At 37.5% G+C, this 26,312-nt stretch overlaps 1 protein-coding gene across 1 annotated transcript in view; it reads left to right on the forward strand.

Moving 5' to 3' along the window:
- Window positions 1–26,312, forward strand: part of CFAP47 (cilia and flagella associated protein 47) — a 321,340-nt gene that overhangs the window by 287,188 nt on the left and 7,840 nt on the right. The window contains exons 57-59 of the mRNA XM_049871901.1: window positions 10,163–10,322; window positions 12,375–12,469; window positions 16,750–16,905. Of these exons, the coding sequence (XP_049727858.1) occupies window positions 10,163–10,322; window positions 12,375–12,469; window positions 16,750–16,905 (411 nt within the window). The remainder of the gene's footprint in view (window positions 1–10,162; window positions 10,323–12,374; window positions 12,470–16,749; window positions 16,906–26,312) is intronic.

Raw genomic sequence — 26,312 nt, forward strand, 5'->3', positions numbered from 1 at the left:
CCAGAGTGGAGCTACCAGTCCTTAGGTCCCTGATGTGGGTAGGTGAAGACATTGTTTAATAGGCAAAGCAATGTCAAATGTCAAACACCCACCTCTCTACCACACTGCTGAAATGGTTGGAGTTTGCCAACAAGGTCCTATTCTCCCAAAATAGGCCCACACAGGTCCATGCAGAAGGGAAAAGTACTCAAGGTCCACGGACGGTTTATGTCTGGACAGGAGCCACTTCTGTCCTGAGCTCCCCTGGTTAATGGAGCTAGCAAATTATCTTTTCCCGCAGTTGCAAATTTTTTCCTTCCCCAAGTCTGGGAGGACGGCTCCAGGTGCTCACCAGGGTCTATCTCAGGCCTAGGGATTTAGCCGGGGGTGCGGTAAAATATATGCAAGTACTTAGCTTTTGCCGAGAGTGCCCTTCTGCTCAGGTTCCGGAGGTGTAAGTGGGCTGTGTGGCTGTCTGCTTCTCCCTGCGGAAACTGCGGCCAAACGCTAGGACCAGCCCCCGTCGCCGCTGCTGCCGCTCCGGGAATGGTGCCTGAGGGGTCCCCGCAATTCAGGTCCGGCAACTCCTCTCCGCTTTGGAACGGCCTCTTCCTCCCCTTGCCCCTCAGTTCGTTGTCTAAGCTTGCCTTTGATGATCAAGGCTCCCAGCTTGTCACAAACATACTCCTTTCAGTTGTTTTTTCAGGTCTTTGTTGTACAGAGGGCTCAACGGAAGCGTCTGTCTATTCCGCCATCTTGGCTCCGCCTCCTATTATTGTTCGTTTTATGGGCCTGTCTAATCTTTGGCTGAAGAATGAACCTTAGGAGTGACTTCAGTACTGAGTTGAGAGGGTGTCTGGGGGCCATACCCTCAGGGTGTCTCCAGTTTCTGTCAGCCCAGCAATTCTGGTCTTTCATTTTGAGTTAGAATTTTGTTCTACATTTTTTCTCCAGCTCTGTGATTCCTGTCAGAGCAGCCGGTGGCGGTAGCCAGGCACTATCTAGTTGTGCTGGACTCAGTCTGGTGGAGGCTGTGGTCCATTAGTCCTATGGATCAATCTTCTGCTTATGTCTTAGATTTTCTTCATTCTTCCTTGCTCCAGATGGGGTGGGACCAGTGAAGTATCTTAGATGGATGGTCACAAGCTTTTAAGACCCCAGACACTACCCACCAAAGTAGGATATACAATGTTTTCTTTATAAACTATGTTACGCTTATTGAGCTAGATAGAACTGGCAGTTTCTAATGTTGCTGCGTGAATTTTTTTTTTGTAAACTGCATTTTCATATAATTTGCCCATTTTACTATTAGGATGTTTTTATTTATTTTATTAATTTGTAAAACATTTTCATATTATCCATTAAAAAACATTTTCTAATATTGTCATTAGAAATATTTCTTCCAGTTTTTTGTTTATTGTGTTTGTTGATAGAATTCTTCCCTTACTGTATTTGTAATGTTAAATGGGAAAGTGTTTCTGTATTTGATAACCTTTGGGTCATCCGTCTTGTTTAGAAAAGTTTTCTCTTTTAAAAATTTTCACTACTAAAATTTCTTCTAAGATTTTTTATAGTTTAAAAAAAAATTATGTAATTCTTCTGGAATGTATGTATCTTTGAAATCTGGTTTGCAAAAAGGTCCATCTTTCCTTTTCCACTGAATGAAAACATCAGTGGGATACACACACACACAACATATATTTTATATGGTTAATATATCAATAGTTATTGATATTTAAAATTATATTATATTATAAAGTAATTTATTGTAATTAATAAACACCATATTATAAATAAATAAGATTTATGTTAATATATATCTAGTACATAATTAATGTTATATAATTAATGTAATAATTGATATGTCAGTACTGTAATATAGTCATACACATACTTCAGGGTCTATTTCTGATCACTCTATATATTGTTCCACTAATTTATTTAACTAGCCAGTACCTTATTTTTTTTAATTGAGCCTTTATGTGTTAGTATGGTTAGTCCCTTCCACTACTGCTGATGTAACACACAAAAAACTAGGGATATAAATTATTAAATTTGTGTTTGTGTCAAGAAAGTAGCCTATCATTAGCATAGGGTCCTTGGGAAAAGACAGTATTCAACCAGTGACTACCTTATTCCCTCTTAAGGCTGTAATTCTTACAGTTTTACATGTGCCTGTTGATAAGTCATTTAATTTCTGTTTTACTTATTTGCCTGCCTATAATATTAAAATAGTTATACATATTACTTGACTTAAACACTTACTTTCATAAAACGATTAAATTCTCAAGAAAGGACGCCAGAGTTACAACTCAGCTATATTACTGCCAGTGAATCAAAGCCAAAATCTTTCTCCAAGAGAAAATGATACAATTTTTTCTTTATGTTGTTACATTTTTAAATCGTTTTCTGCATAACCCTCAAAACCAGAAAGTATATTTGGAAGTAATACGAGCTATGCCAATGATGACTCACTGAGACAGTGTTCTAATTCACCATTAAGATGATAAATGTGATATCAAAACTTTATTGCAAAACGTAGACATGGTAGAGGGATATACATATTTATTTGCTAATAATGTTGTATTTATTATTGTTGCTGCTGTTTCCTTTATTAATACTAATGTTCTAGTTTTGGAATTGTTGAAATAAGCAATAGCAATAATCAATAATCAAGGATATGTATTTTAGAATTTAGTAACTTCAAAGGCAACAGCCATGTTTTCTCAGTTATTAATCACTAGATATTTAGTAAAGTATAAAATATCAGCATTTTTAAAGGACATATAAATAAGTTCTTGCCTGTAAAAACCCATTTCATCCAGAAGTATAAACTGCTAGATGTAAGATTAATATGGCTTCAAAAAAATAAAAGACTTATCTCCAGAATAGAAATAACCACAAGCAGATTAAGAATTATGACATCTTTAGGTGTCACTGCATAAACAAAATACCATTATCATAAACACCATTTAAGAGAAATGTGTTTCAGAGAAAGTTTCTTTGTAATAACATATTTCATGATCCTGTAAATGGTTTACAGAGTGTTTAGCTTTTATGGTTATAGTGAAACTCACCCTCTGCCAATTGATATAACTTTAGACAAAAATTCACCCTCTCTGGACCTTTAAGTTTTCTTATTTTAAAAATATGAAACTTAGAACTTCCAGTTTCTCTTCAACGATGAGAATCCTGGGAAAAGACATTGCTCCAATCCTCATAAGAAAAATAAAAAGAGGGACAAATGGCAAGTTCATGATTTTTAAAAAAATCATCAGAGAATTGAAGTTGCAGGAATACCAGCTGGCCCAAAATCTAAGCAAAGACTGGTGCCTGCAGAGAGAGACTACATGTAAGCACGAATTTACTGGGTAGATGCAATTGGATACTTTTAAAGAAGAGCTCAGCTAGGGAGGTTGGAGAATGGTGACACTGAATGTGACGTGGCAAGACAGTGGAAAGTCCCTGAAGGTTGAAGGTGTAGGGGGAGTGGCAGCCTCTTGGTGCCCTCTTAGAAGTTGCTCCCACATAAATTCCACTGGCACTTACAGAAAAGACTGGAGAAGCTCCTCAGAAAGTATCACTTGTTGTGAAGATTTGGAGGAGAAGAAAAGCAGCGTCTCTGAAAAGAGGCATGAAATTCTTCCTGGACCCCTGTCTTAGCTATCTAGTCTTGCTATAACAGAAATACGACAAGTGGATGGCTTCAACAAGGAGTTTATTCTCTCACAGTCCGGTAGGCTAGAAGTCCAAATTCAGGGCACCAGTTCCAGGGGAAGGCCTTCTCTCTGTGTCGGTTCTGGAGGAAGGTGCTTGTGATGCAGCAGTCTCCACTTGGTCTGGGAGCATCTCGGTGCAGGAACCTTAGGTTCAAAGGACACACTCTTCTCCCAGTGCTGCTTTCTTGGTGGTATGAGGTTCCCATGTCTCTCTGCTCGCTTCTCTCTTTTATATCTCAAAAATTGGCTTAAGACACTACCTAATCTTGTAGACGTCATCAATATAATTGCCACTAATCCATCTTATTACAAAACAGTGATAGGATTTACAACATATAAGAAAATCACATAAAATGGTGGACAGTCACACAGTACTGGGACTCACGGCCCAGCTAAGTTGACAGATATTTTGGGGGGACACAGTTCAATCCATGACAACCCTTCTCCCTTATATTCCTTATGGAATAAATACCTTAACCTCTGCACAGTCTGCACACTTGGCATTGCCATGATTTCAAATCCACTTGATGGCATCTAACAACAACAACGGAAGGAAGGAAGGAAGGAAGAACAACAAATATTGTAGTTCTTAAAAAAAAATTTTTTTTTTTTAGGGCACTGAAAACTCATTTCAGCTGGGGAAAGGAAAGAGAAAAAACTATTGCTGCAGAGGGACAGGAGTACCGGTAAAGCACAGGACTAGAGCTACTGGAGGAACAATAAAAATGAGAAGGCAACATCCCAGAGACCAGGGGACATGGCACCTGCAGAACAATAAGGGTTAATCAGAACAACAGAGAACACTGCTATCACTAATCCCACTGCCAGGTTAACAAGCATCAAATAACAAGTAAAACTGAAAGAGTTGCAACAGGCTGCCTCTCTGTGAGGTACAGTGGGAGGGGAAGACCTAACGATGAGAGTGGAGCAGACATTGAGAAAAACTTATTGACAAACCAGCCTGACACTAAACAAAATGTATCATTCTCAATAACAAAAACAACAAATTATGAGGTGTACAAAAGGCAAGAGAAAAAAATAACTCTCTCAAGAGAAAAAAAAAATCAATCATCAAAACCAAATTCTGGCAAGACACATTTGTTGGAACTATCTGGTAGGAAATTTAAAATAACTATGACTAATATGGTTAAGGGAAACCCTGGTGGTGTAGTGGTTAAGTGCTACAGCTGCTAACCTAAAGGTCGGCAGTTCAAATCCGCCAGGCGCTCCTTGGAAACTCTATGGGGCAGTTCTACTCTGTCCTATAGGGTCGCTATGAGTTGGAATCGACTCAACGGCAACAGGTTAATATGGTTAAGCTTTGAATGGAAAAGATGGACCCGTAAAAGATTAAGGAAGTGTTGTTACCTGTTACTTCCTTAATAAACCCCGTAATCTTGAGTATTATCTGTGAGTTCTGTGTGGCCATTGCAATGAATTATCAAACCCAGCAGAGGAGTGCCATGGGAGGGATGGTTGGTGTCAGAATTGGTAAAGGTGGCGGAGAGAGGAGGCATGTCTGACCTCCACCTCATAGGAATCAGCCTTGGGCTGTTGATTTTCCTTCCCCCTGGTGAAGTTAGTGGAGGGATGATGCCACCTCCATGTCATTCTTACAGATACATAATTTCAGCAGAGAGATAGAAGCTGTATGAGAAAGTTTGGAGAGAGAACGGTGGTAACAACTTTAACACATCTGAGTCATTTTTTAGAAACTTACGGTAATTTTGTAGACTTAGCTTTTTTTTTTTTTAATCGTTAGACTCTGATAAGCTAAGAGATATTCTATGCCATGCCTTTTGGCCTGTGTAGTACATTCTAAAAAACAAAATTGCTGTATTATGCTATACAAATATGAAATCTCTCATTAGGTTTGTTTTTGTTTTAAAAATAATATCAGACTCCAATTCCAGCACAGCTATTACATTGTCAGTAACGTTAATTAAAGTCTTCTGTAGCTTGAAACCTTTAACAACTTAGAGAAAAAAATTCCAACAATAACAAATACGTTGTATAAGAAGAGTTTAAAATAAAAATTCATCTGTCAAATGTAATCAGAGCTCTATCTAATATGTCAAAAATCCAATTACACCTAAACTGGAATTGTTATCTTTTTTTCCTTTAGCTGATATCCCTGTGTATATTTAAGTCTAAAATAAGATCAAATGAATACAAGTTGTCATGTGTAGGAAATAAGCGCACAAATTAAACTCTCTACTGTCACCAGCTCTGTGGGCAAGTCAAAATTTAATCTTGCAGAAGGGATTCAATTTACATTTTTTCAGTTACCTCATAGAAGAGAAATGATGAATGCATTTTATGAAAACATCCATTCCAGAATTTTCATATTTTCACTAGGCACAACTACTCAATACCATTTATTATTTGTGTATGTATTTATATTTCTTTTATTTATTTATATAACACGTTACCTTTTGTTATGATTTATTTTTCGTGAATTCTGGGAGCGATAATGGATTTCCTTTCTTTTTTTTTTTGACTTTAACAAACAGAAATTTATTTTCACACAGTTTAGGAGGTTAGAAGTCTGAATTCAGAGCGCTGACTCTAGGGGAAGACTTTCTCTTTTTGTCGGCTCTGGAGGAAGGCCCTGGTCTCTTCAGCTTCTGCTTCCTGGTTCCTTGGAGATCTCCATGTGGCTTGCCATCTATCTTACCCCATCTCTCCTCTGCTCACTTATTTAATTCCTTTTATATCTCAAGAGATTGATTCAAGACGCATACTGTGCTAATCCTGCCTCATTAACATAGCAAAGACAACCCATTCCCAAATGGGATTACAACAATGGGTTTAGTTTTTTCAAAAACTAAACTGGTTGCCCTCAAGTCGATTCTGACTCATAGCGACCTGCCCTCGAGTCGATTCTGACTCATAGTGACCCTATAGGACAGAGTAGAACTGCCCCATACTGTTTCCAAGGCGTGCTTGGTGAGTTCAAACTGCTGACCTTTTAGTTAGCAGCTGTAGCTCTTAACCACTACGCCACCAGTGTTTCCGGGGACCCTAGGCATAAAAAACAACACATATTTTGGGGGGATGCAATTCAGTCCGTAACAGGCCCAAATGGATTTCCTTTCTTATAGCAACTGGACATATACTGGGACTCCTGTCCCCTTGATAGGACCAGAAGGGGCCATCACTGAGTGCTGTTCATCTTATCACATGTAAATGATGCTGTGATAACTTAGCACAACTTCTATCAGGAAGAACACTGATAGGAGGGAAAACGCAAATGGCAAGATATTTATCTTACAACCAAGCACTCAATTCCTGGATATATTAGCAAACACTCCACTTAGGACATTGGTTTTGTGAGGGGGGAAAAAAAACAGCCACAAAAGGTCCCAAACTGTGTGATTCCATTTAGGTAACATTTTTGAAATGACAAAATTGTAGAAATGGCGAACAGATAAGTCGTTGCAATAGTTCAGGGAGAGGTGTTGGGGAGGTTAGTGGACGTGGCTATAAAGAGTCAACAGGAGGGATCCTTGTGATAAAACTTTTCTATATGTTGACTATATGAATGTAAATATTTTGGTTATGATATTGTGTTATAGTTTTGCAGTGTGTTACCATTGAAAATAACTGGGTAAAGGGTACAAGGAACTTGCTTGTGAATCTATAATCACCTCAAATATTTTGATATTTAGAGTAATTAATTATATAATGATAAGAAAGGATAAAAACATACGTTTGGCATTTGTAATACCTTAATTTTTAAAAGATAAAATACGTATCATTTATGTCTATATGGTTGCTAATAATCAGAGTTAAATTAGCAGATTTCTAGCTTAGGATTTAGAAAAGAGACATTTGAGTTTTTTTTATGAGAGATAATTAAGGATCCTTGGTGGCACAGTGATTAAAGTGCTCAGCTACTAACCAAAAAGTCCGCAGTTCAAACCCACCAACTGCTCCACAGGAGAAAGATGTGGCAATTGGCTCCTGTAAAAATTTACAGCCTTGGAAACCCTATGGGGCAGTTCTACTCGGCCCTATAGGGTCGCTATGAGTCAGAAGCAACTCAAGGCAATGGGTTTGTGTAGGTTATGAGAGTTAATAACCATGTGTCATAATATTGATTTTAGTTAACATATAAAATATAGTTTGACAAACAATAAGAAAAATAATTTTTGGAAAATAAGATGTTTTTGAAATTCAATGTTACTATTTCTGACTTGACAGCTGTTAACAACAACAACAATTTATGAATTGGAAAATATTTTCAAGAACTCATTTCATGATGTGTGTTGCTGCCTGACATGAAGTACATTCAGGTCTCCAGATTATCTTGAAAGTTTATTAAATTCTGTTGGCAGCTGAACAGGGTTTCACATTTTTTATAAAAATAGCCTTTCTATTTTGTCTAATGACCAATTTTCCACCCAAATGAGCTCAGATTGCAATCTTAGAGATTTATAATTATGATTTATAGCATAAAGCAGGTAGATTTCCTGCCTGCTCAGTGAAGTTGCTGATTTTATTGTAAAACACAAATCCACAGCTCTTGGTATGCAAAGATGCCTAATGCCAGCTCTTCAGAAAATCTCTGTAACCTGAAATTTAGACCTACTTATATCATTACAGAAACCCTGGTGGCATAGTGGTTAAATGCTACAGCTGCTTACCAAAAAGGTCAGCAATTTGAATCCACATCAACCAGGCGCACCTTAGAAACTCTATGGGGCAGTTCTACTCTATCCTATAGGGTCGCTGTGAGTTGGAATTGACTCGATGACAACGGGTTTGTTTTTTGTTTGTTGTTGTTGTTGTTTTTAAATCTACATTCAGTCCTTCATGCTCAGTCCATGAGCTCTGTTTAACACAGTTGATCTGTCACTGCTTTGGAAACCTTTGGTCTCTAGGACTCAATTCTCCTTTGATTCTCCTACTGTTTCTCTAGCAAGCTCTTCTCAATCTCTGTTGGGTATTCCTACCCTTATTCCTGTTCTTTGACTTTCTAGAGGCCCACAAAACCAAAAAAAAAAAAAAAACCCAGTGCCATTGAGTCGATTCCGACTCATAGCAACCCTACAGGACAGAGTAGAACTGCCCCATAGAGTTTCCAAGGAGCACCTGCCGGATTCGAACTGCTGGCCCTTTGTTTAGCAGCTGTAGCACTTAACCATTATGCTACCAGGGTTTCCAGAGGCCCATGGTTCAGCCTTTTCTCCTTTCTCTTTTCAATCAACACTCATTTCTGATGGAATTACATACAGTTACATATAGATAGATAGTCCCGGCATTGGCCTCTCTTCTGAATCCTGATTCATATATCCATCTGCTATTTCAGTATTCCCCCATGAAGGTCTTTGAGCTTCTCAAACTTCATTAGGTGCTCTGCTTAAGTGTCACCTATCAGAGAGGCCTTCCCAGGCCACTTTGTATTAAACATGCAGCTTCACAAGCCCAGCTTAGACTGAAAAAAATCACTCTCTGGAGTTGTGGCTAAGCAGGCTCCACATCTAACAAGTTTTCTCAGATTATTCTTACGCCAAGTAAAGGCTGAAAAAAGTTGAATCCGTTAGAATACAAGAAAATGCTATCAGTTGTTCTGTCTTCAGGTTTTCACGACAAGGAGAAGATGCCCCTTTCTTTCACAAATAAGCTTTGATTATCCCCAAAAGTTAAATAAAGGAACAGTTTTTACTGGCAGAGATTGTGGGGCTCCAAGCAGAGACCTGGGTCTGTTATGGTCTGGGAAAACAGGGTCAAAAATCTTGCACTTCCCTCCTCTGTAAAATGTGTAAGACTTGAAAAGACTCATGGGTTTTATGAATCATTATCTCCATGGTAAAACCCAAGAATCCCTTTCAACATTTCCTAAGCCCTTTCTGGTGCAAATGGTTCAGTGCTCAACTACTAACCTAAAGGTTGGAGGTTCGAATCCACCCAGAGTCACATTGGAAGAAAACAACAACAAAAAAAACCCAAACCCAGTGCCATCGAGTCAATTCTGATTCATAGTGACCCTACAGGACAGAGTAGAATTGCCCCATAGAGTTTCCAAGGAGCACCTGGAGGATTCAAACTGCCGACCCTTCGGTTAGTAGCTATAGCACTTAACCACTACACCACCAGGGTTTCCCCTTGGAAGAAAGGTTTGGGTATTTGCTCTCGAAAAGGTCACGGCCTTTCTGCATGCATGGAGTCGCCATGAGTCAGAATCAACTCAAAGGCAACTGATCTGGTTTCAGATTTTTCAGTCTCTTCAGGAGAACCTTCTTGCCTCATTTTAAAATGTGTTTTTTAATGTAGTTGATGACACTTGAGGTAAAATAATGAAGTGTACTTACATTTTAGCATAATGTAATTTGGGTTTTGAAGTGATTTTTGAAGAATTGATAATCACTAAAGGAATTTTTTTTAAGTGATTACTTTCTGCTGCTAAAATTATCTTTTACAAATATTTACCACATTAAATTTTTTTGTGTGTTTTACAGAAGTTGCATTGCCACCTAAAGGAAGTATGGAAATCCCAGTGTCATTTATCCCTGACAGTATGAAATTATATAAAACAATGGCTGTTATTCAGATGTTGAGGGCAAACGGACAAAATTGGCCTATTGACAATTTTGATGAATTGGATACACGGACGAAAAGGTAACATTTAAATAAGAGCGTTGAAGGGAAATTATTTTATTTTAACTGACACTGATCTAATGGGCTTCTTATACATGTTATGCATATATAATTTAAAGTTCGTGATTTTATATTCTTTGAAGTGTTGAAATGTTTCTGCTCAGAGGAGGAAACTATATTCATTAAAAAAAAGTGGATATAGTATATATCATTTCTGATTTGCAGTTCAAAGTGATGAACGATATCAATTGTAAGAATGAATCAGAGTGAGAGATAGGCAAGGGGACTCCTTTTAGACTGTGATAATAGTGACTATGACAATAAATAACCAGTACCCAGAGTACATCCTGAAACAGGTTGTCTGGACGAAGTACAGGTAGTCCTCATCCTTTCCCATCACTCCGTCATAACTTTGTTCTGACATATGTCAAATACCTCCACTTTTTTTTAGTTTTCATTGTTATTGCCTTTTATTATCCGCATCTTTATAAAGCCAATCTTTGAGCATCTGCAAGTGAACATCTGAGAATGATAACATGAGCAAATTACATGCTGCAATGTTGTATGTAGTACATATTGCTAACGATAAGATGTACAAAAAAAAAAAAAAAACTACAGATTGTCCTAAGTGTGGTTCATCATAACTTGAATACATCATAAGTTGGGGACTACCTGTAGAGGACTCGTGATGCTGGCAGTCAATGAGTGATGGCACTGTGCCAAGTGGATGTGACATGACTAGGGGATGCTGTGTCATTGCCAGAATGTCAATTACTTGTACCCTCTTTGCTTAGCTGAAATTTAAGCAAACTCCAATCATGCTGCAAGATTTAAATGTTTTCTCTGCTCTTACATTTCATTAAATAATAGTCTAGAAAATGTAACTAGAAGGAAATGCTTTTTGTGTTCCAGATGTGCATATTACTTCCCCACATTTTTTTTTTATCCTTTCCTGTGGGCCCAGTGGTATCATTCTGCCATGCTTTTTACCATTCTAGCAGTCAGGACTGGCTACATAATGTGTAGGTCCCAGTACAAAAAGAAAATGAGAGGCCTCCTGTTCAAAAATTATTAAGAAAATCAAGTTGGTGATAAACCCGTTGCTGTGGAGCCGAAGACTGTTGCATCTTTCTCCCTGGTGGGTTCGAATCGCTAGCCTTTTGGTTAGCAGCCAAGCACTTAACCACTGCTGCCACCAGGGCTCCTTCAAGACAGTGATAGTAGTGCATTAAAAAAGCCTGGGGCCCTTCTAAATGGAGAATCTTATGTGATTGTACAGGGTGCATGCTCAAAGCTGGTCTCGCCTGCAACATTGTGTGTTTCATTTTTAACAAGAAAAGCTTGTCTTCGGCAATGATCAGATTCTTTTTTTTAGGATTGTTGTCCTCTGGATGGTATATGGTAAACCTGGAATATTTGGACAAATGCCTGATTTCTTTTTACTGTCATCCCTTGAGGAACCCTGGTGATGTAGTGGTTAAACATTTCACTGCTAACCAAAAGGTTGGCAGTTTGAATCCAGCAGCCTCTCCTTGGAAACCCTATGGGGCAGTTCTACCCTGACTTATAGTGTTGCTATGAGTTGGAATCAACTCGACAGCAACCGGGTTTTTTTTTTTTTTCATCCCCCAAAACTAAATTCCACATCACTTTTTGAAGTCCTGTACTTTCATGGCATTTTTTTATGTTTTCTGGATTGTATATCCAGCTTAGAATAGAACTGGTGGAGAGTGTAATATCTCTGATCAATCACAGATTTGTTACATCAATAAATAGCAATACCAACCTTTAAGAGTAGGATAAAAGTTCTTCCACTTTAACTTACATTTCATAGAAGTAGTATTACATTTTTGTTTATGATAAATTCCCAGGGTTTGCTTTAAATGTTTATAAAAGCAACATTTGCTGAAAATGTTTTCTATTTCATACTTTGGTTTTCTGTGCCAAAGTTTAAATTTACAAGTTTTAGTAAAACACTATTAGGTTGATAAAGAATATGCACTTATGTGCTAATATTGAACATATTTCTATTGGTTTTTTGGTGCACTTTTAACATTTTTAATTTCTCATTAGAATTATGAAAATAAACTGTGGAGAAGTAAGAGCAATACACTGGATATACCCTATCCTTGGACTCCCACAGGCACCACTTCCTGACAGCCCTCCAGGTATGTAAATTTTAGAGTCAGAGAACATCAGGATTCTAAGGGACCTTAGAGCACCTCTAATCTCATCTCTTTTTTGTACAGATAAGAAAATTGAAGTCCAGAAGAGGAAACCCTGATGGCGTAGTGGTTAAGTGCTATGGCTGCTAACCAAAAGGTTGGCAGTTTGAATCCGCCAGGTGCTCCTGGGAAACTCTATGGGGCAGTTCTACTCTGTCCTGTGGGGTCACTATGAGTCAGAACCAACTCGATGGCAATGGGTTTGTTTTTTTTTTTTTTATCCCATATTCTGTGAGGTGCTCAGAACCCTGCCCTAGATCTATAACATTCCTAAGGACTTTCATCCTCAGGTCACTTTTGATCATCATATGCCCACTTCTGTGCAGCTCTCAATCTCATCCAAGAATTATCCTATGTGGGTGCTGGTCCCACTGTTCTCAGTTGTCTCAGACACAAAACCTTTACAATGTTCTCTAAAACCAGTCAGAATGTACTGAAGTTTTGGAGAGTTTCACTTTGCCACCAGGCACACAACGTGAAATCCCTGCTCTTGTAAAATGCCTTTATTTTTCTCAACGACACCTGTTCTCCACCGACCCCAGGTTTCTGTCAGGTTTGTGGATGTCCTCTTTCCTCAGTACTCTTCTCACTTCTTCCTCATTCCTTGATGTTCCCATTCCTTCCCAGGATCAACCTACAAAACACAATTCCTCTTAGACAACCATACAAGGAAATTTAGAATCCTAGCCCCTTACCTGATTCTGGTGTAGTTCTTCTACTTAAAAAAAAAAAAAAGCCATTGAGTTGATTTTAACTCATGGCGACTCTATAGGACAGAGTAGACCTGCCCCATAGAATTTCCAAGAAGCAGTTGGTGGATTCGAACGGCCGAACTTTTAGTTAGCAACCTGAGCTGAATTTCTCTGCTGAGCAAAGGGGTATCTATTTTGGCTGTCACCCTTGAGTAAAATTGATGCACTGGAAGAAGCCTTGAAATTTTTTATTTTCCTTCTCCCTTCAATACCAATCTCTGCAAGTAAAAAGGAGTTAGTCTTTCACAGACATAAATTATGCCACCACACTTAGAAAAACTAGTCAGTTTTGCTTGTAAATGGCATCATTTCCCCAGATACACTGGTTATAAAAAAGGCCACAACTACATACTTCCTTGTATACTTTTAATTTTAGCTGGAATAAAAATTTACCCTTCTAGCCGTACCTTTAACAATAAACATCATTTGTTTTAATTGAAATGTTTTTACTCTTGAGTTAAAAAAAAAATCAACATATGTATAAATATTTCAAATTTACTAAATTATCTTCAGAATGCTTCAGAAACTCATCAGAATGTTTCTTTTATTTCCTTTTGGAAGGTGATTCATTGAATACTCTTCATAGAGCTGAACAGTTTGTAATTTATAATACACAGTAATCTGATCAAAGTGATATAATAAAGCCTAGACATTGCTCTGTTGAAATTCTAACAGTAAAGTTGCACTTATCTACTGCACATACAGTTTTGTTTTTCCCAGATTAAAACTTTTAAAGCAGAATTTTCAGTCTAAAAACTATGAAAACAAAAACAGATTTCTTGCACATCTCTCTTCACAGAAAACTAAACATGCGCTAGAAACATATAGGTATTTTCCTTTGAGTCACTTCTCTTGATAATTACTCAATTTTTAAGTTAAATTTAAAATCTGTAAATAGCCTGTGTTATATTAGATAAGCACAACCCAGTAGTAATGTCAGTGTTCTGAAATAGATTGTGTACTAGGTAGTAAATCGTTTTACCACGGGTCTCAAACTTACGTTAGTAGTTTTTTTAATCTACAATCTTGTGAAGCAAATCAGTATAACTTTACAAATATATATCATTCACATTCTCTGCAGTCCATTCATCATTCCATACTTCACTCATCAGAAATGACGTATTGTTCTTCCTTCTTAACTATCACTGCTGTTTTTTTTTTCTTTTTTCCATTTTTATGCATCTATTTCCCAGGTTATTCTCAAACTCAGGGTATGTTTTGGTGTTTTGTGAGCCACCTTTTCTCTTTGTACGTTTTTATCTGTGCCTGTCCACTGGGGCAGATAATTGGAAATGGACCTCATTGCCTGTCACAGTGTAAATACAATGGAGAGTAAATCCATTGTGATTGAGTGACACTTGGATTGCCAAGGCACTCATTTCCTAAGCACAAGAACAATGACATGGTACTAATTGCAACTTTCATCACACTAATTTCCAATTTAATGCTTTAAGACTAAAGCTAATTATAACCAGAAAAGCTTGCACATTTTCCCAACCATTTTAATCTTTTTAACTTACATATAACTTTGTTTCCATATTATACATTTCACATGCTTATTATAATTCCAGAGTGTTCAATACGAATGAAATTTAGAATGAAAAAATTAATTAATTTTAAATATTTTATACTATAAATGTGATATGTATTGCAAAAACACATAAGTCTGAGGATACCAACCAGTTTTGCAGTGTAAATAAACATATTATTATTGATGCCATAAAAGTATAGCATAATATATTTAAAAATCTTTTTCTGTATTATGACTTCCCTTTTTTCATTCAGTTTATATTGTATGTGCATCTGATTCGATAAAAGTATAACATTTAATATATTTGGGAAATATCATATTCTTATTTATGCAGACACTAGTACACATGGCTCCAGAATATCATAGAGCCAATGCCAAAGGAATACACACACTCCTCACTTATTGACATGGTTAAGTTCCAAAGTCCAGGTTGTTATATGAAATCGGTTTTATGCAAAAATGGGGGATGACCATATCAGATCGCAAAATGGAGGATGACTGTATTATTACATAACTGCCAGATTACATCATTACATAGCTGCCAACCACTGAGAATCATGGTCCAGCCAAGTTGACACATAACGTTAACCATCACAGCCAGTTTACTCTTGCCTCACACCTCAGCATTCATTACTGCCAGACTTACACCGTTAATGTGCAATATAGGCAGCTGATAGATTTTTTACTGTTGTCATAAATGTGAAATGTCTGATAACGGGATAGTCAATATGTGAGAAGTAAAAATAGAAAACCCATTGCTGTCAAGTTGGTTCCAACTCATAGTGATGCTATATAACAGAGTAGAACTGCCCCGTAGGGTTTCTTAGGAGTGGCTGGTGGATCTGAACTTCCAACCTTTTGGTTAGCAGCCAAGTTCTTAACCACTATGCCACTAGGGGGTGTACATTAATATTCTTTCTTTATAAATTAGGAGCCCTGTTGGCACGGTGGTTAAAGTGCTTGGCTGATTCAACGCACCAGACACTCCACGGGAGAAAGATGTGGGAGTCTACTTCTGTAAAGATTTACAGCCTTGGAAATCTGATGGGGCAGTTCTACCCTGTCCTGTAGGGTTGCTGTGAGCTGGAATCTACTGAATGGTGATGGGTTTGGTTTAGTTTTGGGTACATAAAAATAATATTTTGATTTCTCACAAGATCACTGACTTTTCCTGGACTCTTGATATAAGAAAATACTAGAAATACCTATATCTATACATTTAATGCTGCACATTAAATTAATATGAAGTTATATTTTAAATTCAATTTTAAATTTAATTTTAAATAATAAAGTATAATTTTATTTTAACAGTTAGAAAGGTGCAGTTTATATATTTAAAATCAACTCACAAATAAAAATGTAAAATATTTTACTTAAAAATTTAATTCTGCATTTAAGGTACATATGAAAAAATAAGTAATTAACAGGAAACATTTTTAAAATGTTATTTATTACAAATTAAATGTTAGAACTTATTTTTTTAATTATTTTAATGTCTTTGCTATCATATCCTAATAGTTACAGTATTATTGTATAAGCAGAGCTTTGTATTACCACAATGAACATACAGATTCTAAAAGCTGAGAAACTCAAGTGTCTATACCTACCAGTTAAATTATTGACATAACTATGTCATTTCCTGAATTAAATTTCTAAATCTTAATATAATCTTTAATATTCTAGTATATAGCTTCCAGATTTGTCTTTTGTCATACTACTTTTAAATATTCTTTAATATTCATATTTTGCTTCCAAAAATGTCAATGTATGTGGATACCACACTTGTTTGGCACTTGTGTATATGTTAATGCCAGATGCAATGACAAGTTGAAATGTAACTAAGCAAGTTTTATTTTTCAAGATGTTGTCATTTTCTTCTATCTCAAGTATGATCATATAAACTAATATTCAAATTAACTGAAAATATTTCTTTCCTGTAGTTGTCATAAAATGTCAAGCCAAGAAGCGGATAGAAGAGGCAGTGGAAATCACACTGAATGGTGAATTTTTTGGACAAAATCCTACTGCAGAAATGACAGAATTTATAGTGTCACCAAAAAGGAGTCCAAATAATAATTATTATGATGATGTCTATGGTAAGAGAACCACAGCCGTGAGTATTAAATAATAATAAATAAAACTCAGTTTCCTTGAGTTGCAGTTACATAAAGACCTATACCCATTTATTATTTTAAAATTTATCATTTGAGTACTGTTCAATGACAAAAATTATAGTTAATGGACTTTAGGACATAGGTTATGATTCTGTCAACAGTGTTAAAAGAACAGAATGTAATAACTGTAATTTCTACTTCCCCTCAACTTTAATTTCCTTCTTAGTCTTCGGCCTTAAGGACTATGAATTAGCCATGTTTTTACTGCTTTAATTTTAGAACACAACTGTGAATAATATTTCTGATTGAAGGAAATAAAAAATTAACATAAATCAGATATGATGCCCAAATAAATTTTGTATAATGAAGTTTATGGCATGCTTTGCATGCAAATTTCACCTTTTCATCTATAAATTTGGTATCTCAGTTTTGAAATCAAAATAATTTAAAATATTTTATCACGTTCTCCAAATATGTATTGTATCACTTGAAATAAATAATATGCCACTATCAAATGGAAACAACATATTTAACAATTCATTGATTATTCATATATGTTTTGTACCTGGGGATAATATTTAACCTTTATTAACTCTGAATTTTGAATATATGTCAGTATACTGATTTAAGACCTGTCATGCTTTTAGGTAAACCTTTTAATAATGAAATACTATGACCCCAGTAGTATTAGGATTATTTATGTTTGTGTCAATCATTATATTCAGATGTATTCTATGTCTGTTAAGAAGTCATATTTAATACCAGTACTTTCTTGTTTTGTGCAATACTAATAATAATGTAAATAAAATTGTTAATTAAGTACTAAGATAACAACAAGGCAAGATATCTCTTGCTCTCTCTCTCTCACTCCCAGTCCCTTCCTCCCTTCTGCCTCCTTCTGTTGTCCTTGATTCCTACTTACTGAAGCAGTTCCCCAGGCCTTAATTCCAAGGTGCTTCTCAGTGGGTTTCAACTGCCAGTCTTTTGGTTGGTAGCTGTCATGGATTGAATTGTGTCCTCCAAAAATATGTGTATCGATTTGGCTAGGCCACGATTCAAGTATTGTGTGATTGTCTACCATTTTGTCATCTGATGCAATTTTCTTATGTGTTTTAAATCCTATCACTATGATGTTAATGGGATGGATTAGTGGCAGTTACGTTGATGAGATCTACAAGATTAGATTGTGTCTTAAGCCAATCTCTTTTGAGATATAAAAGGGAGAAGGGAGCAGAGAGACATGGGGACCTCATGCCACCAAGAAACAAGAGCCAGGAGCATAGCGTGTCCTTTGGACTCAGGTTCCCTATGCTGACAAGCTTCTCGACCAAGGGAAGATTGATGACAAGGAGCTTCCTCCAGAGCTGACAGAAAGAAAGCCTTCCCCTGGAGCTGAGCCCTGAAATTGGACTTCTAGCCTACTAGACTGTGAGAGAATAAACTTCTGTTTGTTAAAGCCATCCGCTTGTGGTATTTCTGTTATAGCAACACTAGGGCTAAGACAGAATTTGGTACTGGAAGTGGGGTGCTGCTCTAACAGATATCTAAAATGTGGAAGTGATTCTGAAACTGTGAATGAATAGAGGACTCTGAAGGAAATAGGAGAGCCATTACACTGGAGATGGTGCAGACAGCAAGAGGCAGTGGCAGAGAACTGGCAGCGGCAGAACCAGGAGACCAGCCCAAGACAGCACTGGAGCCAACCCAAGGAGGGAGAGAGCTGAGTGCCTTGTGGCTAAAGTTTACGGGCAGAGTGGGATGCCTCCAGACACTCTCAGGAGAGCTGCAGAGCTTTGGAGCACTTGCCCCAGTACAGTAACGCAGGCTGAGAGGCCCAAAGGGCTGAGAGGCCAAGGAACTAGGAATCCGAAGCTGAAGAGACAAGGAACACAGGAAGCTGAGCTGCCTGAGTCTCAAAGGTATGGCCACGACCTCTGACGTTTCCAAGATGTTTCCTCCGATGTTTCTAAGGGTGGAGTTCCCACTCAGAGGGACTAGGAGAATGGTGTGCCTAAATCCAAGGAAGCAGAGTTGCCTTTCCAGTGGGCCTGGAAGGCGGAGCTGAAGCTCAGTGCCCAGGGGCCTCCTTTCAGAATCTGGACAGTATGGCCAATACTTAGAGTCTGGAGGGCAGGGCCATTGTGTAAATGGTCTAACAGAGGATTATTTGCAAAGCCTTGAGGGCTAATATAATGTGTTCTGCTGACTTGCTTCGTGCCTATTATGCCTTCTTGCCCTCCAATTTCTCCCACTTGTAATAGAAATGTCTAGCTTGTGCCTGTTCTGCCATTGTAATTTCGAAGCAGATAACTTGTATTCCAGATTTCACAGATGAGGAAGAATTTTTGGATTTTGGACTTGGAGTTGATTTAAGACTTTTACTACGATATGACGGGGTGAATTGTTTTACATGTGGCAAGGACAAGAATTTGGGGGGGGGCCAAAGGGTGGAATGTCATGGATTGAATTGTGTCATCCAAAAATATGTGTATCAATTTGGCTAGGCCTTATGATTCCCAGTATTGTGTGATTGTCCACCATTTTGTCATCTGACGTGATTTTCCTATGTTTTGTAAATCCTACCACTATGATGTTAATGAGATAGATTAGTAGCAGTTATGTTGATGAGATCTACAAGATTAGATTGTGTCTTGAGCCAATCTCTTTTGCAATATAAAAAAGAAAAGCGAGCAGAGACATGGGGGACCTTATACCACCAAGAAACAAGAGCCAGGAGAATAGCACTGAGAAGCTCCTCCACCAGGGGAAGGTTGATAACAAGGACCTTTCCCCAGAGCCGACAGAGAGAGAAAGCCTTCCCCTGGAGCTGACACCCTGAATTTGGACTTCTAGCCTACAAAGTTATGAGAGAATAAACTTCTGTTTGTTAAAGCCATCCACTTATGGTATTTCTGTTGTAGCAGCACCAGATGACTAAGACAGTAGCCCAGCACTGAATCATCTGTACCACTCAGGAACTCTAGCCTCCAGTTCTATTTTATCTAAGATGGTGTCTCTTCTAAGATCTATATAATCTCAGCAAACAGTATTTCCTTTCTTTTTCTATCTTTCTTTCTTTTTCTGTCTTTCTCTGTTTCTTCTTTCCTTCCTTTTTTGCTTCTACATACAGATGCCAACAGTAATTTGAGCAACATATGATTTAAATAGCTGTAAGTTTAGAATTCAAAAATTGTGGTGAAACTTGCCCTAAAGTGAACTTTCTCTGAAACCTCCCTTATGTACAGAAGGACAGAACTGTCTTGATTTGAATTTTAGACGGTGAACTTGGGCTCCCAAAATATTACTGACATTTGCATTCTTAAACAAGACTTCTCACAAAGGTAACATGATGATTTTGGCAAAGTAAAGTCCCAATGATTCAAACTTTATTTTTCAACTGCCTTCTAGATGAACTAAAGTAGAACACTCCTAGTCCACATCAAAAGTGAAATTCCATAGCATTATTTCATTAAAATCAAGGAAGGAATCTATATTTATGTACTGTTTTAACAGTAAATTGACCACAAAATTAAGTGCGTAATTCCTTGTCTACCTTAAACAGAAAACTAAGTAGAATCATTGTCAATGTCAGTTAGGAATTTACTTAAGCTGTTTTAACAGAGACCAAATAATAGTGACATAGACGAGTTTATTTCTCTTTCACTAGAAAGCCTGGGCTCATAGCTGGTCCAGGGAGTGTAGTACTTGTGACCCTTAAGATCATCCAGGAACCCAGGGACCCCCATCCAAAAATACTATCCATCAAATTTTTTTTTCTGAGCCTGGAAGAGCAATGGTGAGGAGGCTCTTGCTGTGATACTCTTCATCCCTCTTCTACCATCAGACTGGTGTCCCACTTTTTAGGATAGAGCCCTGGTCAGTTCCTGGTCAGCATGTACTGACACTACCCACACACCACACCCACCCAGTGCCGTCGAGTCAATTCTGACTCATAGCGACTCTATAGGACAGAGTAAAACTGCCCCATGGATTTTCCAAGGAGTGCCTGGTGGATTCGAACTGCCGACTCTTTGATTAGCAGCCGTAGCACTTAACCACTACGCCACCAGCGTTTCCGTACTGACACTAGGAACCAAATTTAACTGGCCAACCCTCTGCATGGCTCCTTGATCATGGACTGAGTACTGTCTCCCTTTCTCTAGTTTTCCTCTGCCACCTATCTGACATAAAATATTACTGCTCCCTCTTGATGCCTTCTTACATGTCCCAACCCCAGATTAGAACCTCATAGGTATCCATGCCAATTTATTTATTGAGCACTTACTGCCTTCCAAGAACTATTCTAAGTGCTTTATGTTTTGTAATCATTACATTATTATAGGATTTTGACCTATAATAAGAAACCCTATTCAGCAAGTCCTCCACTTGCCTGTCAGTTTGTCGTACTGTGGGGGCTTGTGTGTTGCTCTGATGCTGGAAGCTATGCCAACAGTATTAAAATACCATCAGGATCACCCATGGTAGACAGGTTTCAGCTGAGCTTCCAGACTAAGACAGACTAGGAAGGACTCAGCAGTCTACTTCTGAAAAGCATTAGCCAGTGAAAACCTTATGAATAGCACCGGAACATTGTTTGATATAGTGCCGGAAGATGAGCCCCTCAGGTTAGAAGGCACTCAAAAGACGACTGGGGAAAAACTGCCTCCTCAAAGTAGAGTCATCCATAATGATGTGGATAGAGTCAAGCTTTAAGACCTTCATTTGCTGATGTGGCACAACTCAAAATGAGAAGAAACAGCTGCAAACATCCGTTAATAACTGGAACATGGAATGTATGAAGTATGAAAATTGGAAATCATCAAAAATGAAATGGAACACATAAACATTGATATCCTAGGCATTAGTGAGCTGAAATTGACTGGTATTGGCCATTTCAAATCGGACAATCATATGGCCTACTATGTTGGGAATGACAACTTGAAGAGGAATGGCATTGTATTCTTCATCAAAAAGAACATTTCAAGATCTATCCTGAAGTACAATGCTGTCAGTGATAGGATAATATCCATACACCTACAAGGAAGACCAGTTAATATGACTCTTATTCAAACTTACCCACCAACCGCCAAGGCCAAAGGTGAAGAAACATACTTTGGACATGTTGTCAAGAGGGCTGAGGCTGCAAAATGCAAAGCCCGGGGCTGTCTTATCTCAGGTTTTCTCTGCATGCCTGCTTTTCTCTTCCCTTTGCAGGCCTACTCTCTGCCCACTCATCAACTTATAGACTTGACTCAGTCATGATCAATCAGCCCTTCCATTTACTTGTTGAAATCCTCAATGTCTTCTAATAAAGATAATTCAAACTGGTTCCTGTTATTGCAAACAAGCATTCTAAGAGTACACGTAGAAGGGAATCCAGAAATATTAAATATCTCTGAAATGAATGAAGTACAAAAATATCAGAATAATTGCTCCCACATACTCTTACTACAAGATGTGGAAGGTAACTTTTTTTCTTAAACACAGATAAAGAATTATGAAATGTTTATCTGTTACACGCACCCTGTGTATTTCATAGGATCTAAATAGGGTCGCTGTGGGTCGCAATCAACTCGAGGGCAATGGATTTGGTTTTTTGGTTTAAAGGAAACCCTGGTGGTGTAGTGATTAAGAGCTATGGCTGCTAACCAAAAGGTTGGCAGTTGAAACCCACCAGGTGCTCCTTGGGAACCCTGTGGGGCAGTTCTACTCTGTCCTATAGGGTCGCTATAAGTTGGAATCAACTCGACGGTAATGTTTTTTTTCAGGAATTAAAAAAAATTTAGTTCACATAATTATGTTATTATTTACTGGCCAGTTTTTAATAGCATCAGCTATGTGAGATGAAGAGATCATAGTATTATTAGGTTGTGCAATGAGGCATTTCATTTTTAATTATGTTAATTTATTAGCTGTCTATTTAGTTTTTTCTGTTTGAGTGAATTTCAGTTTTGTAATTGCACAGAATGCCAACTTAATCATAGAGGGTTTAAGTATATGAAATATAATCAAATAATTTCACATAGCAAACCTGTTCAATTACTTTTTAAAGAACTATCTGATAAAGAAGTTATACTGAAGCAAACCGTTTCCATTTATCTCAAGAATATTATTATAAGCTGAATATAGATTTTGCTTTAGTGGATCATGTAGTAGTGCTAAAGAAATGTAGAAAGTGTAATCCTTAAGTAAATGAAGTGCTGTAGGCTTTCTTTTCTTCTACCAACACCCAATATTGAAAAAGAATTCTTTTTGTTTTATGGATCAGGAATAAAGATATTAGACCAGATTAACCTCAGAGTTCAAATGTATAACATTTATCTACCAGTTTCCAGGGATAAAATAGATTTCTTAAGTATTTTATGATGAAAATGGAACAAAATTTTAATAAGCAGCCTACATATGGTACCGTATTTTTATGCAAATAATGCGTGCCTTCTATGTTTGCCATCTGCACCCTCCCCCCCCCCCAGGTATTTTCACAAGCACACCAATTTTTTTTACACGTTGCTGTAAAGAAATTAGCATAGTAGCGTTTACAAAAATACTTCTATAGGGGAAGGGCGTGGTTGACACAGAATTGCAAAAGGCGCAGTTATTTGCGTAAAAACACGGTAATCATACCTCAGGGAGTGGGCAATCTCCTTCTGATGTGAAATGATTGTTTTATGTATTTTCCTACTATACTTAAGTTTAATGGTTAAGTGTTCAAACTTTGGTTTCTATTTGAAATACATCCTGTTGAAGGCATAATGTTGGTGCTTCTATTGCACTAAGTGTAAAAGAAGGTGGAATGAAATGCTTGTATATAGGAATCATTACAATATGTTCACGCTACTTTAAATTGTAGTCTTGTCAGGTTGAAAACTAAAAACTAAAGAAATAATAAGTCTGATAATAGAAATTGATTAAAACTTACTACCTGAAAAAATCAATTTCGCCGTAGTAAGCTGGGTCTGTGTGGAAGCTGCCAACTACATTTGGGAAGTTTGAAAGGCATATGAGGAAAGCAGTTTCTCTCAAATAATGCTCAAAAATAAACCTTTTGATATGGCTCTTATTTTATTTTCCATGATTAAAAATAGTATTTAAAATTGAAAATAACTATATGTAAGGTTTACAGGCTTGTCTGCACCCATCATTGCCTCTAAAATACTTTTTGTACTACTCAATACCACCAATATCAAAAAGCTTATCTCTCTTTTTCCTTTTTGGTTAAAGACATTTAGTTTGTGAATCTTCTTTGTTCTTCTGAAGTATGCACTGCTATACAGAAGTGGATTAGATCAGTCCCCTCTCAACTTTAGTATTATTTCTCTGTCTTTATGGTACCTGACTATTTGGTGAAGACAGCTGACTTCTCCCTTATTCAGTCTTTTTCCGGTCACCTGGGAATAACTTGGTTTCTTCTCCTGTCTTTATTCCAAGAATGTAAACAACTCCCCTGCACTCTCTCTCAACCTAAGTCAGTTTGTCCTTCCCTTCCATCTAATTATATATGAAGGGACATGTCTAACAATAACTCTGAATACTATTTTAGCCTTTAATATATGCAAAGGGAAGACAGAAATTTTCTCCCCTTGTATGTAATTTAATTATAGTTTATTTGGTACATTAAGTAACTTCCAAAAAACTAGTGTGGTCCACGCCATCTTATACTTCCTGTTGTCTCTTACTTAAATCCGTTATGCTGGAAATTAAAGCACTTCAATCTGTGGTTTGGACTCTGATGGGGTTTTAGGAGTGATAACTAATCACATCCCTGTCTTCCCTCATCTGAATTTAAAACCGACTGGAAAATAGATGCAGAAGTGAGGTAGATTCATAAATAAGGCAGATGGAGATCAAAATGTCAGCTTTACTATTTGTAAAGATGAATTGGGAAGTGGCTTGGAACTATGGACACAATTGGGCCTAATAATTAGAAAAACCAAACCAGTTGCCATTAAGTTGATTTTGACTCATGGCAACCCCATGCGTGTCAGAGTAGAACTGTGCTCTATGGGGTTTTCAATGGCTGTGATCTTTTGGAAGTAGATTGTCAGGTCTTTCTTCCGAGGCATCTCTGAGTGAATTCGAACCACTAGCCTTTTACTTAGAAGTTGAGCAGTTAACAGTTTGCACCATTAAGGGACTACTAATACCTTCCCCCAAATTGAATGTATTCACCCCAAACTGGCCAGCTGTAGACTCCCTGCAGGGACAAACAGCCTACACATGAGGGAGAAAATGAAAGTTTGCATCCTGAATTCAAGATACTGGGAAATAAAGAGACAAAGGGCCTGTTCATCTGCTCATGTTCCATTTCTTATTCCCAACCCATTAATCAGACATGCTGTTCTTCCTCCCATGGCAAGCCAGGAGAAAGGAGGAAGATTGAAAGTGGGACTTTTTTTTTTTCTCCCATACTTTTCCCTTGTGGGCAAATAGGCCTTGATGGCACAATAGTTAAGTGCCCAGCTGCTAACCAAAAGGTTGGCAGTTTGAACCCACCAGCAGCTCTGTGGGAGAAAAGACCTGGTGATCTGTTCCTGTACAGATTACAGCCTAGGAAGCCCTATGGGGCAGCTCTACACTTCCTATAGGGCTGCTATGAGTCAGAACGGACTTAACAGCACACAGCAACAACGTGCAAACACAAGATCCCTACGTGGCACAGAGGGTTTGTGCTCAACTACTAATCTAAAGGCTGGTGGTTTGAACCCACCCAGTGACACCGTGGAAGCAAGGCCTCGCTGTCTGCTTCCAAAAAGATTACAGCCAAGAAAACCCTATGATACAGTTTTACTCTGTAACACGTGTGGTTGCCATGAGTTGGAATCAACTTAAAAGCGGTGGATTTTTTGGGTTTATGTAAACATGGTAAGTAGGAGATAAGAATCAGAGCATCAGATGTGTGACCACTTTTCCTCCCTCAATTTTCATTTAGTTGCTTACTGGTCTTGCAGTCTTATCAGGAAAATGAAGTTATTTTAAGTTATTCAAATTGTTTGGCCTATTAAATAACCTTATGAAATCAAAGTGAACACATGTAAATGAAGTAAGACTTCAAAAAGATATGCAATTTTATAAAAATAATAAGAGTGTGCAGATGGCACATTCTTAATGATATGTTCAAAGAAAATAGCTTCTGGTGGTTTATCCATCATCCTCTATTTTCTTTGAGTACCTTGTAATCTTTATCCTATTCCAGATGTCTTTAGTGACTCCATTCATTTCTTTTATGCTTATTATGTTTTCCTATCAAACAAATGTGTATGCCTATTATTAATGCAGAGAGAACTACAGAAATTTAGGGAAAGAACATGAATAACAAAGTTCTTTATACATTGATATTCACTTCTCCATCATGGAGATATTTTGTTGAGTGTGCTATAAATTGTATTTCT

Source organism: Elephas maximus, chromosome X (genome assembly GCF_024166365.1).
Source record: "Elephas maximus indicus isolate mEleMax1 chromosome X, mEleMax1 primary haplotype, whole genome shotgun sequence".
Classification (NCBI taxonomy): Eukaryota; Metazoa; Chordata; class Mammalia; order Proboscidea; family Elephantidae; genus Elephas; species Elephas maximus.